This window comes from Monomorium pharaonis, chromosome 1 (genome assembly GCF_013373865.1).
Source record: "Monomorium pharaonis isolate MP-MQ-018 chromosome 1, ASM1337386v2, whole genome shotgun sequence".
NCBI classification, from domain to species: domain Eukaryota; kingdom Metazoa; phylum Arthropoda; class Insecta; order Hymenoptera; family Formicidae; genus Monomorium; species Monomorium pharaonis.
Window position 1 is genome coordinate 4423513 of NC_050467.1, and position 14178 is coordinate 4437690.

Consider the following 14178-nt stretch of genomic DNA (forward strand, 5'->3'; position numbering starts at 1 on the left):
GGACATGGATTTTTGTTGTGTCGCCTAATTGGAGTAAACGGAAAAAAGGCCGGTACAGCATCGGGTAAAATTAATAATTTATTGAAAACAATGTCCAACCTGTTGAAATCTACCGTCTATATTTACGGATATGGTAACGTGATTAGTAGTAGATTATTCAATTGGGGTGATGGAAATACGGCTACGTGTTTATGTGGTTTGGATTCCTTTGTATGACAAAATGTTGGATATAACACGGAAATTTCCACACACGCATAGACGCGTGTGAAAATAATGTTCTCCCGTTAAATACAATGTCGTTCGTTTTCAGAGCAACATTAATATCGACGTTTATATGATATCTCTTCAAAATTGATGCTAATCATTATTGAATATTCCATGAGTAATAATATGGCAGAAGATGGCACCAAGCTAATTTCTGTAAAGGCGAATAATCAATTCAACGAACACGATAGATTCGGTTAGATATAACAGAGAGCTTTTGCAATACCGTTTTGAACATGATAAACCCTAAAAATCACACGCAACAATGCAATGAAAATAACCGATAACTCATGATTTATTTGCAACTTATGTTATTAATAAAAATAATAATAATCTTTATTCTCTTTAGTTTTAACAGCTTTTGTTAAATTATCAAGCGCACAAATTTAACGTTTACGATCAGAATACGATGTTGCAAAAACTCGCTAACAATCACGGGTTGAAATGAAGAGTGAATTGAATCAAAATAAAAACCTTAACGATAGAAATAGAAAACGGATACTAAAAAAATCTTCGAAAGTGAGTGTGGAAACAAACCGAAGGTTGTATTATGATTCAATTCATCCTGCAATTCTGGCCAGCCCCATTACATACACATTACGTAAATAATTAACCACCTACTATTTCACGGCTCCGAGCTCGCATTAGAGCTTTGCGTCAGTTCTATATTGCAAATCTAAGCAATAATGTAGCTCTGAGTGGAGGAAAGAAGGCATAGTTACGGTTCTCATGTTCAAAAACAAAATATGAATTTCTATACACAACCAATAATTAGTCGAGTCTCAAAACGCGTAAATAAAAAAATCTCAACGAAAAAAAGATTAAAAAGCGAACGCACAGTTCTTTTTTCTTGTTATCATATTGCTACGTCCCTGGTTGGCATTTCGTACGCCTAACACGTGCCAGTCGCGTGTATTTCCAATAAATTTTCTAAAGAACTACGTTATTCGAATGCTCATCTCGATGTGTTTAGCATCCGCTATTCTGTAACAAGTACTACATACTTAGCACATACTACGGAAGTTAATCCGTGATTACACAGCCAGAGAGTTAAACTTAATTTCGTGCAATGTGCGTACGTAACGCTGGTTGGATTTCCCCTTAAGTCTGGGCAGATCCATACGTGCCGGTCGGCGGCCGGTAGAGTCTGGGCAGCGTCAAAATCTGCAAACTGTTAAACGCATATTTGCGCACACCGATGTTCTTCCATGTGTTTTCCCGGCGACAGCCCTCGCTAAAACAAAAGAAAGCGATCCATTCGTCCGACATTTTATTAATTAGAAATTTATGGACATTCACCATTAATTTTAAAAAGATTTAAAAGAAAATTAAAAATTTACTTGAATTTTGAAAGATATAATTTTCAGAATTATTTGTCATATTAGAAAAATAGAAATAATTCTTAAAAATATAATTACTGCAGTTAATTAATTCAGCGCCGCTCAAATATTTTTCGTCTTCTATTCTTTTCAAGCTTACCTTCGCATACAGTCGAGAGCCCTCATGTACTCATGTTCAGCCAAATGATATTCCGACGATAATATATTGACTTGTTCAAGAGTGATCGACATACCAGTTCGATCTTTCGCACTTTTGCAGCTGGTGAATCTCAAACCGCGCATTCTTCGACATATTTGCGAGGATAATTGCAGGATTTCTACGTTCTTATTGACTTTCTCTTGCACGCATGTTTTTAAATTGGTCATCATGTCCGACAATGTATGGCCCAGAATTGACCTAGCGGCAACTGAAATAAAAAGACTTCGATTTTAGAATCTATTAACAAGAAAAACATCTAAACACAAAAATATAAAAGAACATTTAAAGAAAATTTTTGTGTCTTTAAAATAAACTATACTTACAACGCGTAGATGTAGGTTCCGTCGGCAAATTCAGCTTCTTAAATCTCAAATAATATTCGTTTAATCTATCGAAATTATCCATATTACTTTTCTCTTGTGGCTTTGTGGTGCCGAGGCTCTCAGCTAAAGAAGCCATCTCATTGATACCGACGTTAAAGAACACCGGAGTCACATTAAATGACAACGTTTGTCTCGAAGAGGGCACTAATGGCAAGAGAGAGTAAATCGTATCCGGAACCGGAAGTATCACCGTCAAAGCACTCCGCGATCCTACTACGCGCGGCACAGGAAGCTGGAACACGCTAGACTTTCCTTCAACTCTGCAAGAATAGCGCTCACATTTATATGAAAATTTATATGAAAATTTCTCTTTAAGATAAGGTTTTGAAAAAAAAATTTGTAATAAAACTTTTATTTTTACCTGGGTTGAATACCACATCTGGACAGAGTGAATGTAACCGTGTGTGTATCTTCGACCGCTACGGCCATGTCGCCCCACATATCTATCTCGTCTCCGTAATAGCTAAGAAGGCCTTCAAAGGAGACCAATGGTCCCAGAGTTGTGAGTATTAGCAGAAACATCGGATCGGGTCGTTGGCACCATAATTTCGCCATTATGCCGGTTACTAAGGCAGTTAGCTGAAATTTTACAGATTTATGTTCTTGGATGTTCTCATATCCATCTTTTCCATTAAACTGAATAATACGGTGAAAAACTCACTGCCTGACTGAAGCAAACGTCTCGTCTATACCGGACGTTACACGCGCGTTGCGCGGTTTTCGAGTCTTCTTGTACGCGAAATACAGAGTGCGTCAGTCTGGCAGTTTTCAGCAGACCGTCCATGGCTTGTCGCAGCTTCTTCATGCTTGGCCTGAGCTCGCTCGTCCAATCGACAATTGACGCAAAGTCTAGGCCTTCGGTAAACTTGTTTCTCTGTCCTGAATTACTTTTAATCACGCGCGTCATCGAATCAACCGCTTGGCACACTTCATTGGAAGACGAGTTACGATAAGTATCGGTTTTCCCTAACAATGCATTACGTTGCAGATTTTTATTAGGTTTTTTACACAAAGAACTCATAAGACAATATCCCCTACCTTCCTTTGCCTTCGGAAGCGCCGATTTTTCCAAACCCGGGCTAGACTGCAGCCGCTCGTTCGATTCCTCCAATAATTTGTTCGATTCTTCGCATTTGATACCATTTTTCGGCTGAATTGTAACGACCTCAACGTTATGCCGATTGTTTGGCAAACAAGCACCTCCCTTCAAACTTTGCGTCCTACCCATGTTACCTTTGTTACGCAATCGTATAGCCGGACTGCTGCATCTACCACAGAGAAACTTTACCTTCGACACAAGACACATAACACTCGCCTCAATATTCAACTGAGTTAGATCCCACGGTTCCGGCTCATCTGTAGGTTTGTAATAATTTGCGGATGGCGAATTGCACATCTTCTGAGTGTCCAAGAAACGCTTGCATGGATCAGTTTCATTCTTCAGATCTTCTTTGTCGTCATCGTAGCTCTCTTTTTTCTCGTTATCGTGACTTCGCTGAATACTCTCATCGATATCCGCTTCTGTTTGTTTAGGATCGTCTTCTACGTCCGGAAATATTACGAAATTCTCTTCCGGAATATCGCCCTCGCCGGTATTATTGTTGGGCACATCATTTCTTGAGTATGTTATGGAAGCGTACTGGCTATTTTTTATACCATTCTTTGACCAGATATCCTGCACACACTCGGGAGTGTCAGGCGTGACGAAATCATCGAAATCAGGACTCTTCAAATCGAAATTCAACTGTTGTGTAATGCGTTTGAAGGGTGACAAGGATTGATTGGCTTTAAAGTCCAGTGTCAAAGTGTCGTCCGAAGATGTGGTCGAGTTCTCTTGAACCTTCGCGACTTTGTACTCTTCCAAAAACGTTAAAGCCTCCTCTACTAAGCCAGGATCCCAGAGACTAAGTAAAATCCTGGTCTTCGTGATCATATCCTCGCATATCGGCAACATGCCACTTGTCTGTTTCTCCTTGGCAAGTTTCATCAATGATCTCATTGCTTCTACAACGTCTCGGCGTAATTGTTTGATCGCTTGGATCGCATCGTGTGCCATCGTAATTTTGGATGTTCCCTGATACAGTTGATTACTTCGCATAGGCGACTCCTTCAGTGCCTGCACCAATCTGCAAATAAAAAACAATATTATTAAAAATCTTAATTATATTTTATACTTTAATCATTTAGATAAGAAAAAGTGTACACCGTATACCTTATGAGTCCGCCATTTTTGCTTTTATGAGAATGAGCGGTAAACGCTCCTACGCTAATAAAATCATAAAATCCGCACTTATTCAACGTGTCGTTGTGGACCCACATTCGTTGAAGATGTAAATTCAAAGGTGCAAATTCAAGAGTACGATCGTTTTTTCGCGACGACTGCTTGAAATAACTCCCTGAAATTCGAATCACTAAACGTTAGAATATTAGATTTTTCAGAAACACGGACAATCAGTTCAATTTTCTTTCACGGATATATACTTACGTGGATAACTACTTATTACATGAAATAAACGCGGATAATAAACATACTTACCTTTATAAGCGGCTAAGTTTTCTTTGGCTTGGGAATATAAATGTAACAAATGAAGATGACGGTCGAGCAACTCGATTTGCTTCGTATGCCAAGGCTCCCTCAATTCTCCCATTCCAGCTACCTCTTGTAACAATTCCTTTTCCTCTTGTATCCAAATACCTCTGCAATTCATCACTACGTGTAACTAATTCCCGCGCGATTTCACGCTTTTACCTTCTTTGCAACAATAAAATGAAATATGCTCACAGTAAATGTTGTGGAAATTGGAAACAAAGTTTGCTCTCCGCCATAATCTCATGTACGCATATGTCACCTCCTAATCCGGAGTGGAATCTACAATAATTACATTAAATGACGACTATAAGATACATTAATAAAGTCCATTCATTAGTATGAAAATTTACCTGTAAGTCTGCACAAATGGATTTGCAAAGAGAAGTTTTAACTGGCCTTGATGCGGGAACTTAATTTTCGTTCCTAATCTCGGAGGCAACGACTGCGAGCGTCTGTGCGAAGGTAGCTAAAAAAATATTGCAGACGTATCGATCAGAATTAATATCTGTATCTGTATAATAATGATATAATGGCAAATCTCTCTAAAAACATTATATTTAATTTATTACTTGTTGCTGATTATTACTGCTGTACACTGCATTTCGCGACGGTGTACTCTCTGTGCTATTCCCTTTATCCTCAGCTTCCAGATTCCACACGTTAATAGTTAAAAATCCTACTGTCGTTGTTTTCGCTGACTTTAACGGTATCCTTAATCTAAAAAAATCAACAAAAGATAAAAAATAAAAACAACACAATTAATTAAATAATTATAATAAGTAATCTCAAAAATGTAACAAAAAAAAGTTACGTTATAATATATTATTTTAAAAATATATAAAATTTTAGAAGTAAAATTTTTAACTTTAATGTTTTTATTCCTTTTTATGGAATTTTAAATTATATTTAAATTATATTTAATAACGATACATTCAAATTAGAATTACCTAGGAGTGTCTTGCACTGTACTAAATGTCACTATCGCGCTTCCGATCGGAGTTGCGGTTTGACTGACTCTTTCTCTGACGTCATATGCAGTTATTCTAATTTTCGTTTCAGTGGTTAACCCATCGCTAGCTCGAAAACTTACCGTAGTTAAGAAATTCGGATTACTACTTCGCTAAAACAAACAAAAAGAAATTATTACATTACAGAATTTTTACACAATTTTGAAAGATATTTAAAAAAAATTTTCTATAGTTACCTCTACAACTTCCGTTCGTGCATATTTAATCCAAGTTTTGGAAGATTTCGACTGTACATCTATCTCTAAAACAGGAGTGGGTGGTCGGCCATGTCCATCGCACAACAGATTGTCACAGGCTAATGATATCTCGCACATTGGTACTTCCGCTGGATCTGAGAAAAAGAATTAAATATAAAACGAGTGTGTGCCAAAATTTACTTACTATGCTTCATACACTACCTATAAAATATGAATAGCAACACAAAACACAATTTTACTTTAAATATCAAATAAATTACAGTTTTCAATGAATAATGAAATTCCTAAAAGTATTCAATTAATATTTTATTAATAAAAATACAGCAATAATAAATATCTCCGCAATCCTGCGCAATCCCCTATTATTTTCAGTTTAATAAATTTAATATTAAATTCGTCAGTAAATCTTAAGTTGAATTTTTGTCAAATTCAACTAGATATTAGCTTAACATTAAAGAAAACCAACACTAATCAATATGCTAAATAAAATTACAAACTGCAGGCAAAGAAAAGCTTGTAACTTAGTTAAAAAACATTCGCACCTGTGAAGGTTCCGCGCTGCAGCCGCAACATCTGTATGTCGGTGTCGTGCTTGTGCCCGCTGAATGCTTCAATGCGCTGTCGTAATGACAACAATTGGCTCCGCATGCACTCGTAGCTGGCCAGCTGTAGCGCCTGCAACCAACTGTCCCGTTCCTCGACCGTGTTTGCGCCTAACTGTTGAAACAAGCCTCCGTCGAAAACTGCAACATTTTTGCCTATATATTTTCGGACGTCGCTTTGTACGCTACGTGAGAGCGGAGCAGAGTGCATGCATGCGGACGACGAATGCGTCGTCGATGCACTCTCTGGCAGCAATGCATCAAGGAAGAAAGTGAGAAAGAGGGAAATACACAAAAGGCTGCACGAAGGATGATACTTGCCTATGCTGAATCCGTAAGGAACGTGGGTGCTGGACGGATCCACGCGTACCGTACACTGCTCCAGTATGATCACTCCTAGCGGCTCCGACCACTGTTCCCGCGATTTGAAATAGAACAGAAGGTTGCCTCGCAGTCTGCACCATCGTTCGAGACTTACTGCACAAGAGAAGCAGAGCAGCAGCGGCTTAAGCGCGGCAGTTCGTATGCTGGGACATTAGAGAGGGGTCACGTTTCTGTGCGTGATAACGAGCGGCAGAAAAAGAAACGAGGAGGGAAAGGAGGATGACGGCTCGCGTTTGGTCCCTTGTGGACTGATTAGCAATGATAATTAGGTTTTTCGAAAGAGAGTATCAGTCGCGTTAAAACAATCATTAATAATAATAATATGCAAATGAAAAGTAAAGCTGCAATTAAAGATCCATTACAACAATTTAATTTTTGAATATATCAGAATTGTGAATACTGATTAGCATAGATAATATTCATCAATATCAAGATAATATTCTGCTGATTTTTCTTTCTTAAAGAGCTGTGTCTATTCAAAAGTGAACGAGTTTTCTCGTGAGACCGATTGACATTATCATTCCGTCATTATATGTCGCTGCGTCCTTGATCTCTCCCCTTCTCATCCCCTTTGTTAAGATCAATGCGATCGATGCAATCTTGAACCAATTTACAATACGAGCACTCAAAGCAAGATTTTTATAAGCTGCAAACATATGCGGTGAAATGCATGAACATGCACGTATTACAAAAAAACGTTTTCTGCTTATTCTTCCTCCAAGAGCACATATGTTCCTAAATTGATCAAAATGAGATTAAACTTTGCGAACTTGTGGAAAAAATGCAAAGAGATAGAGAAGTCCTATTTATTTTATATAAAGATCATACTTTTCTTTGTGACATTTAAATGTTATTTAAAAATTATATAAAATGGCATCATATTATTTCCATAATTATATTTTTTAAACTGACATTTACGATAATCAATTCTCACAGAACTCATTGCATGCACAGAGAAACCTAATAAAGCTCAAATATATTTATGGCAGCTAAGATATGATTATAAAATGGGGATAACTAACTGCCATTACTGCCAAAGCTTAATTTATTAGTTATTTATAAAGTATAACTGCAGCAAAAATATTCGCTGCTAGAACTAAATATACGTAGCAGCGTAAACAATTACGATTTCAATGCGCAGTTTTTGTGCGCGTAAAATATTGAAAAGTTACTTTTTTAGTTGTGTTAAAAAAAAAGTTTTTAATTTTAGCTGATAAAGTTGTATCTCGCAGCAAATATATTTTATTTTTAATAACCAACCAAATATAACTTCTCTATTTCTTTCCGTTTTTGCATAAAAAACTCGCAAATTTTTAACCTCATTTAGTTGTATATTTCCTTTTAAGACGATATCTAATAACGTGAATATTCTTATTGAGAGTTTCTATTGAAAAACACACACATGCAAAGCATTCCGTTTTAACATGCAATTAATTCTCGATTCAAAAACTTCCTTTGTAGTTTACCAAGCAAGTTTCATACTTTATTAACTTTTATAATTAAAAAATCATATAATTTATATCATATTTAAATAGTAATTGCTGATAATAATTTAAATAATGTAAACCAAGTAAGACACAAACAAAATCACGACATATTGCATTATAAAAATATTAATATTGAATAGTTTGTATCACACAAACCGAGATTTATGTAATGGTAATCCGAGGATCGAGAATTCAATATTAAATATATTGCATGCAAATATTACACGTTAAGTAGAAAAAGAACCAAATTAATAATTTCTATGAAAAAAATTAAACATTAATTAACAGAGATGTTAAATTTTCGAAGAGACTAGAAGTTTCAATATTTATTCGTTAATTATTTAATTTTTTTTTCATCTAATCTTCTTTCAATATACAACAGGTCAAACGCGAGATTAATCTCACTGAAGCGTGCGTCGAATCATTCTGCAGGTGTCTTTTATAAGTGTCGAAGAAAACGCTCACACACGTTAATTGAGATTAGTGGGGCCATCAAAGAGCGTGTTAATCACGTTAAAAAAACGTGGTGTGGGAGCGTGAGATGGATGCCAATAGGTATGTAACATATTATAGCAGAATGTACTCCTGCAGATGTACCTTTGCTCAAGCCGGCAGTAACGCAATTGAGATCTCGTAGACTCTTATGCGACCTCCCTTTCTGATTTTTGTTCTCGAATTTTTTACTTGTACCTGAAAATTACACGAGATGCTGACAGCCGCCACAACGACATCCTAACAAAGTAAAAGGAAAAGGAGAAAGAGCGAGTGACCTAATTTGTCTGTCGCGATTATGTCAGGGCGTATATCGATTTAGGTGGGTCTCGATTACGTGGGTTTGCGTATCTCTTTGTTATCTGTTCATTAATATCACGTCAATACAAATGGTTATTTTTATCGCTGATGATAATGGAGAGAAACGATAAAGTCTATTTTCACGGTCATAACTCATGAGATTCTATTTTTTGCGTCGTAATGTCAGAAATTATCTCCAATTAGGAGTGGAAATTGTCTGACGGAGTTTCATCCTGTTGTTAGAATATTTGCGTCTCGTAATATTCAGGTATTGCTTTAGTAACTTTTTACTCTGATATCTTAGTATTGAACTAGCTGAATAAACTTTGGAGAGTACACACACGGTTTAAAGTAACCGAATAGACTCCTCGCCGTACGCCTGCTATCTTTGCGAGATTTCTAATACTGACGTCATTCAACATATGACAAAATAAATATTCTGCTTCGTGCAAAGCCATGCCGTAACACGAAAGGCCAGAGAAACGGGATAAATTACATCAGAGATTTTCCGCTGTTAACGCGGAGCATCGAGCGATTCGAATTGGGAAAATTCGTAGCAACCGATAAAAAGTCTATTTCGTGCAACATATTGTCATATCTATTAACGTAACATTCATAATGAATCTAGAACAAGGGTATATGAATCTAAATATCAAATAGCTTCATACAGAAAAACAGTATCAAACATAAATATCAAATTAACACATTCTACTTAATAATTATTCTTACAATTATTGTAAGAAATTGTGAAACAATAATAATCTTGATTTTATATATTTTTTTAAAGAATTTAACCATCTTATATTTCAGCCAAATATATTTTTATTTCAGTATTGTAATAGCTACCTAAAAAGCAGAACATAATTGTTTTAATAATAATTGTATTAAAAAATTTTAATTCTTGAAGATATTGTTAAATTTTCTATTTATATTTTTTCCTTTCAATTCATGAAAATTATTAAGTAATAAGAATATATTTTTTTTATGAAATTATATTCATATAAATAAATTATGTCTAACATCAAATCTCATTTCAATGTATTTAACAATTTGAAAATAAAAATATTCTCAAAACAAGATCGTTCTTTCCTTTTGTGCAATCAATTAAAAATTTCAATGTTAATAAAAATTTTCCCATTGAAACAAAGCTTGGACCAAAAGCATCCATTTCTTTCTTTTTTACTTATTCAATGATATAAATGATATAAATTCTAAAGGTTTACATCAAACGCCAAATGTAGAATCTTTGGAAGTTTATCATCAAGCCTTGAACAAACAAGAAGGGATTATCATGCATTGGTTTCATTCGCCGAGATAAATTTCGTTGTATAGTAATTTAAAGAGGTAGCTATTGCGCTGGTGAATGCTGGTTCTCTGAGAACTCACTTTCTGTCCTGCGAAAGAAACCCTCCTGCCGTTCTCTTACATACAGGATACCCTCCTTCTCAAATTTCTGCGAAGGCTGAGTGGCCAGGGTCAGTAGCTCCTGCTTATTGAATCTCATCTTGCGTAGGCGATCAAGCCAACATATTTACAGTTTCCACTGCTTACTTGTCTCTTATATACTGGAAGTTGAAGCATGCAAGAGTCTTTAGAAACTTGCATGGTGCTGCATCCTGTTCCAACATCTGGCGATACAACTAATGCACATCAAACTTGAGAACTCTTCTTTTTTCTTGGATTTAATTTAAAACAAATATAAGTGTAACCAAAGTTAATTCCTCATATTTGAAACATATCTTCTTATATTGTACATTTCTAGTCTTTACAATAACAAGAAACCCAATTGTCAAAAGTATATTATAAAACTTAGGCTTGTGATTAATATATTTTTGACACATCATCATGCTTTGAGAACTTTAATAAGAAGCGCTCCTAGAATTAAGTTAATCAACAAAGTATACTTTAATTGATCGAGTACAATTATAGGAAATTTCTCTTTCTCATAGAAAACGAGAACTCACGAAGAAGAAAACGTACCATCTTTACAGCTGGATCCTCGCGGTCCCTCTCGCTGTCATCGGCATCGCGACACGCTCTAAAAGATGAAAACACAAGTAGAAGACGACAGGGCCGGCGGCGACATCGGAAGATCTCGGTTCGCCGGAGTTGAACGCTTGTAGTCAGTGAGCAACGGGGAATCCAGGTTGTCCAGGCTCGCCCGTTCACGGGTGGGAAATCTATGTCTGCGGGCGCATTGGAAAAAACCCCTGTCAAAAACCAGAAGTGTTGTCTCGCACCGCCGTTCCCCACGGGCAGCTCATCACCGTCACGTTATCGGTGCGGATCAATCTCGAACCGTCGACGACGGGATGCACGTGCGACATCGGGGAACGAATCGGACACGGCGCGGTACGCTTACGATTCACGCGGCGACACGGTTCTAACGCGTCGCGGGCGGGACGCTAAGGCGCAGCGTGAAAGGCAAACATAGCGGTCGACGATGTGACGTGACGTGACGGGAACAACGGGCATCGCGGGCGACACCGAGAGGCGATAAGCCTCGCGGCGATTGGGTGGTCTCGTTTCCCCTCGCTGCACGCCTTTTCGGACTCGCTGGCGTCATCCGCCGGCTGATCGTGGAAGTCTACGGATCGACAGATAGAATATCGATAATAGTTTAATCAGAGAGGAACCTGAGAGCGGTCATCGCGTCGTTTTAGGTATTTTCATCCATCAGCGCCTCTATGTGCACAAAATGTGCACATTGAACTGTAGTCAAATATCTATGAATCCCGTAGGTAATGTACATGACTTTTTAGGTCTCTTCTATGCTATGTCCACATTTATTTGGTTCTGTTTCATGCTATACCCGTAAATTTTACAATTATATGCATTCATATTTTAAATCTGTTTTATGCAAATGTGCATAATCGTGTTCTATAAATGTGTAATACCACATATACATGATATAAATTCAATTAATTGATTTGATAAAAATTCACTCACCGATTGCTGTCGCTGCTCCTGCTGCTGATGCTACTGCTACATTCCTTTTCCAGAATACCGAATCGCTCCATGCAGGATGCCGCTTTCTGCTGACATCATCCTGCTATTCCCGAACCCTCACATTAATAACGATCCGATACTTTATTCGGTACTCCCGATATTACGGATAATATATCACGAGTAAAACGTAAATCGCACGCGAGAATTTCACTTGGCGCGACCGTTCCATTTGGAAAAATACGTTAAAAGTACGGCACGTCAAGACACACTGAACAAAAGTAAATCAATTCGCTCTCAGAGTTTTGTATCTCTGTATGATTGCGCGACGACTAGTAGTTTCATTGGTACGATCGACGTTCTACCGAACGTATCCCCTTCGAGCAAACACTTATTTGCTTGAACGCACACGCGACACTTTACTCGAAACCGAACCTAACGCACGACGCCGCGCTTTACACATACGACTCTGCTACGACTCGCGTGTCGTTTGCTAGCGCGACGGCACTCTCAACACAACACTGTACGATTGTACCTGCACAATTCGAATTCTGAATACGCGAAACACGCACGGAGTTAACGGAACGTCTGACCACGTCTGACCGGCGTTGGAGCACGAAGAAACATGACGGCAGGCACGGCAGCGGCGGACGTGGCCGTTGGTAGGTACACTCGGCGGTACTCGGCGTTAGTCGGCGCGACTCGGCGGCCGACTTGCCGAGTCGCGCCGACTAGCGCCGCGTACGGCCGAGTGTACCTACCAACGGCCACGTCCGCCGCTGCCGTGCCGGTAGTCGTGCTCCAGCGCCAGTTGGACGTGGTCGGACGTTCCGTTGACTCTGTGCGTGTCTCGCGTGTGGCTCGCGTATCCAGTGCCGTACTTTTAACGTATTTTTCCAAATGTAATGGTCACTCTAAGTGAAATTCTCGCGCGCGGTTTACGTTTTACTCGTGTATGATATATTATCCGTGATATCGGGAGTGCCGAATCAAGTATCGGGCGATCGTTATTAATGTGCGATCATTATTAATGTGGTTCGAGAACAGCAGGATGATGTCAGCAGAAAGCGGCCGGCATCCATGGAGCGATCGACTCGGTATTCTGGAAAAGGAATGTAGCAGTAACAGCAGCAGCATCAGGAGCAGCGACAGCAATCGGTGAGTGAATTTTTATCATGTATATGTGGAACAAAATGATATGTGATAAACGTGATGCGAGATAAAATATTGGTACTGTTTAATTCTTGCTATATCTGCACAGTGTCAGTATTGCACATTTATAGAACACGATTATGCACATTTGCATAAAACAGATTTAAAATATGAATGCATATAATTGTAAAATTTACGAGTATAGCATGAAACAGAACCAAATAAACGTGGACATGGCATAGAAGAGACCTAAAAAGTCATGTACATTACCTACGGGATTCATAGATATTTGACTACATAGTTCAATGTGCACATTTTGTATAGAGGCGCTGATGGATAAAAACACCTAAAACGACGCGATGACCGCTCTCTTTAATTAACAATAATTAAAATCGAGGTTTAAAAAAATTGATGAAAGCAAAGCAGACTGAAAATTAGACTATATGTAAAAAATTATTGTCAGTCGATTAATTATTTTCTTTTCTTTTTACTTTTATTAATTTTGTAGTATTTACTTTTCTCATTGTGTTTCAGTTTTATTAATTAACAGCCCTTATCTTCAATATTCTTAAACTGATGTAGATGTTACAAGCAGATTATGTCCAGTATAAAATATTTATAAGATATTATTTTCAAAAAAGATACGTAAGATAAAGATTTCAAAGAAATTTTTTATACAGATTTTTGAATAAATGTAAAAAATCACTATTACAATATATAAAATATATTTTAGTATATTTAATGAAAGAAAAAATTAAACATTCATTCAAAAAGAAAATTGAATTAATATAGAAAATATCGATTAATCAAGAAA

The 14178-nt window shown here is 37.4% G+C and overlaps 1 protein-coding gene across 6 annotated transcripts; it reads right to left on the reverse strand.

Annotated features, from left to right (window-relative positions):
• Positions 1-65: 65 nt before the first annotated feature.
• Positions 66-11862, reverse strand: LOC105827762 (inositol polyphosphate-4-phosphatase type I A). 6 transcript variants are annotated; one of them, XM_012665860.3, is made up of 18 exons: positions 11247-11859; positions 10653-10831; positions 9072-9164; positions 6925-7080; positions 6544-6744; positions 5981-6135; positions 5724-5896; positions 5346-5493; positions 5127-5242; positions 4969-5055; positions 4723-4883; positions 4399-4582; positions 3225-4312; positions 2848-3152; positions 2548-2765; positions 2127-2446; positions 1744-2011; positions 66-1498 (listed from the first exon to the last, which is right to left on the reverse strand). In XM_012665860.3, the coding sequence occupies exons 2-18, from the start codon at positions 10768-10770 to the stop codon at positions 1366-1368; spliced, it is 3924 nt and encodes a 1307-aa protein (XP_012521314.1). In that variant the 5' UTR covers positions 10771-10831; positions 11247-11859; the 3' UTR covers positions 66-1365. The 6 variants fall into 6 exon arrangements, with proteins under 6 accessions (XP_012521314.1, XP_012521313.1, XP_012521312.1 ...); XM_012665859.3 differs by having other exon boundaries at positions 10653-10894; XM_012665858.3 differs by having other exon boundaries at positions 10653-10906.
• Positions 11863-14178: the final 2316 nt, after the last annotated feature.

Excerpts from the sequence above, each read along its gene's own strand:
- LOC105827762 (XM_012665860.3), bottom strand. The coding sequence starts at position 10,770 with ATGAGATTCAATAAGCAGGAGCTACTGACCCTGGCCACTCAGCCTTCG. Across the intron at positions 5,494-5,723 it reads ACAGTGCAAGACACTCCTAG|ATTAAGGATACCGTTAAAGT; the intron begins GTAATTCTAATT and ends TGATTTTTTTAG. Across the intron at positions 5,056-5,126 it reads CCATTTGTGCAGACTTACAG|ATTCCACTCCGGATTAGGAG; the intron begins GTAAATTTTCAT and ends TAATTATTGTAG.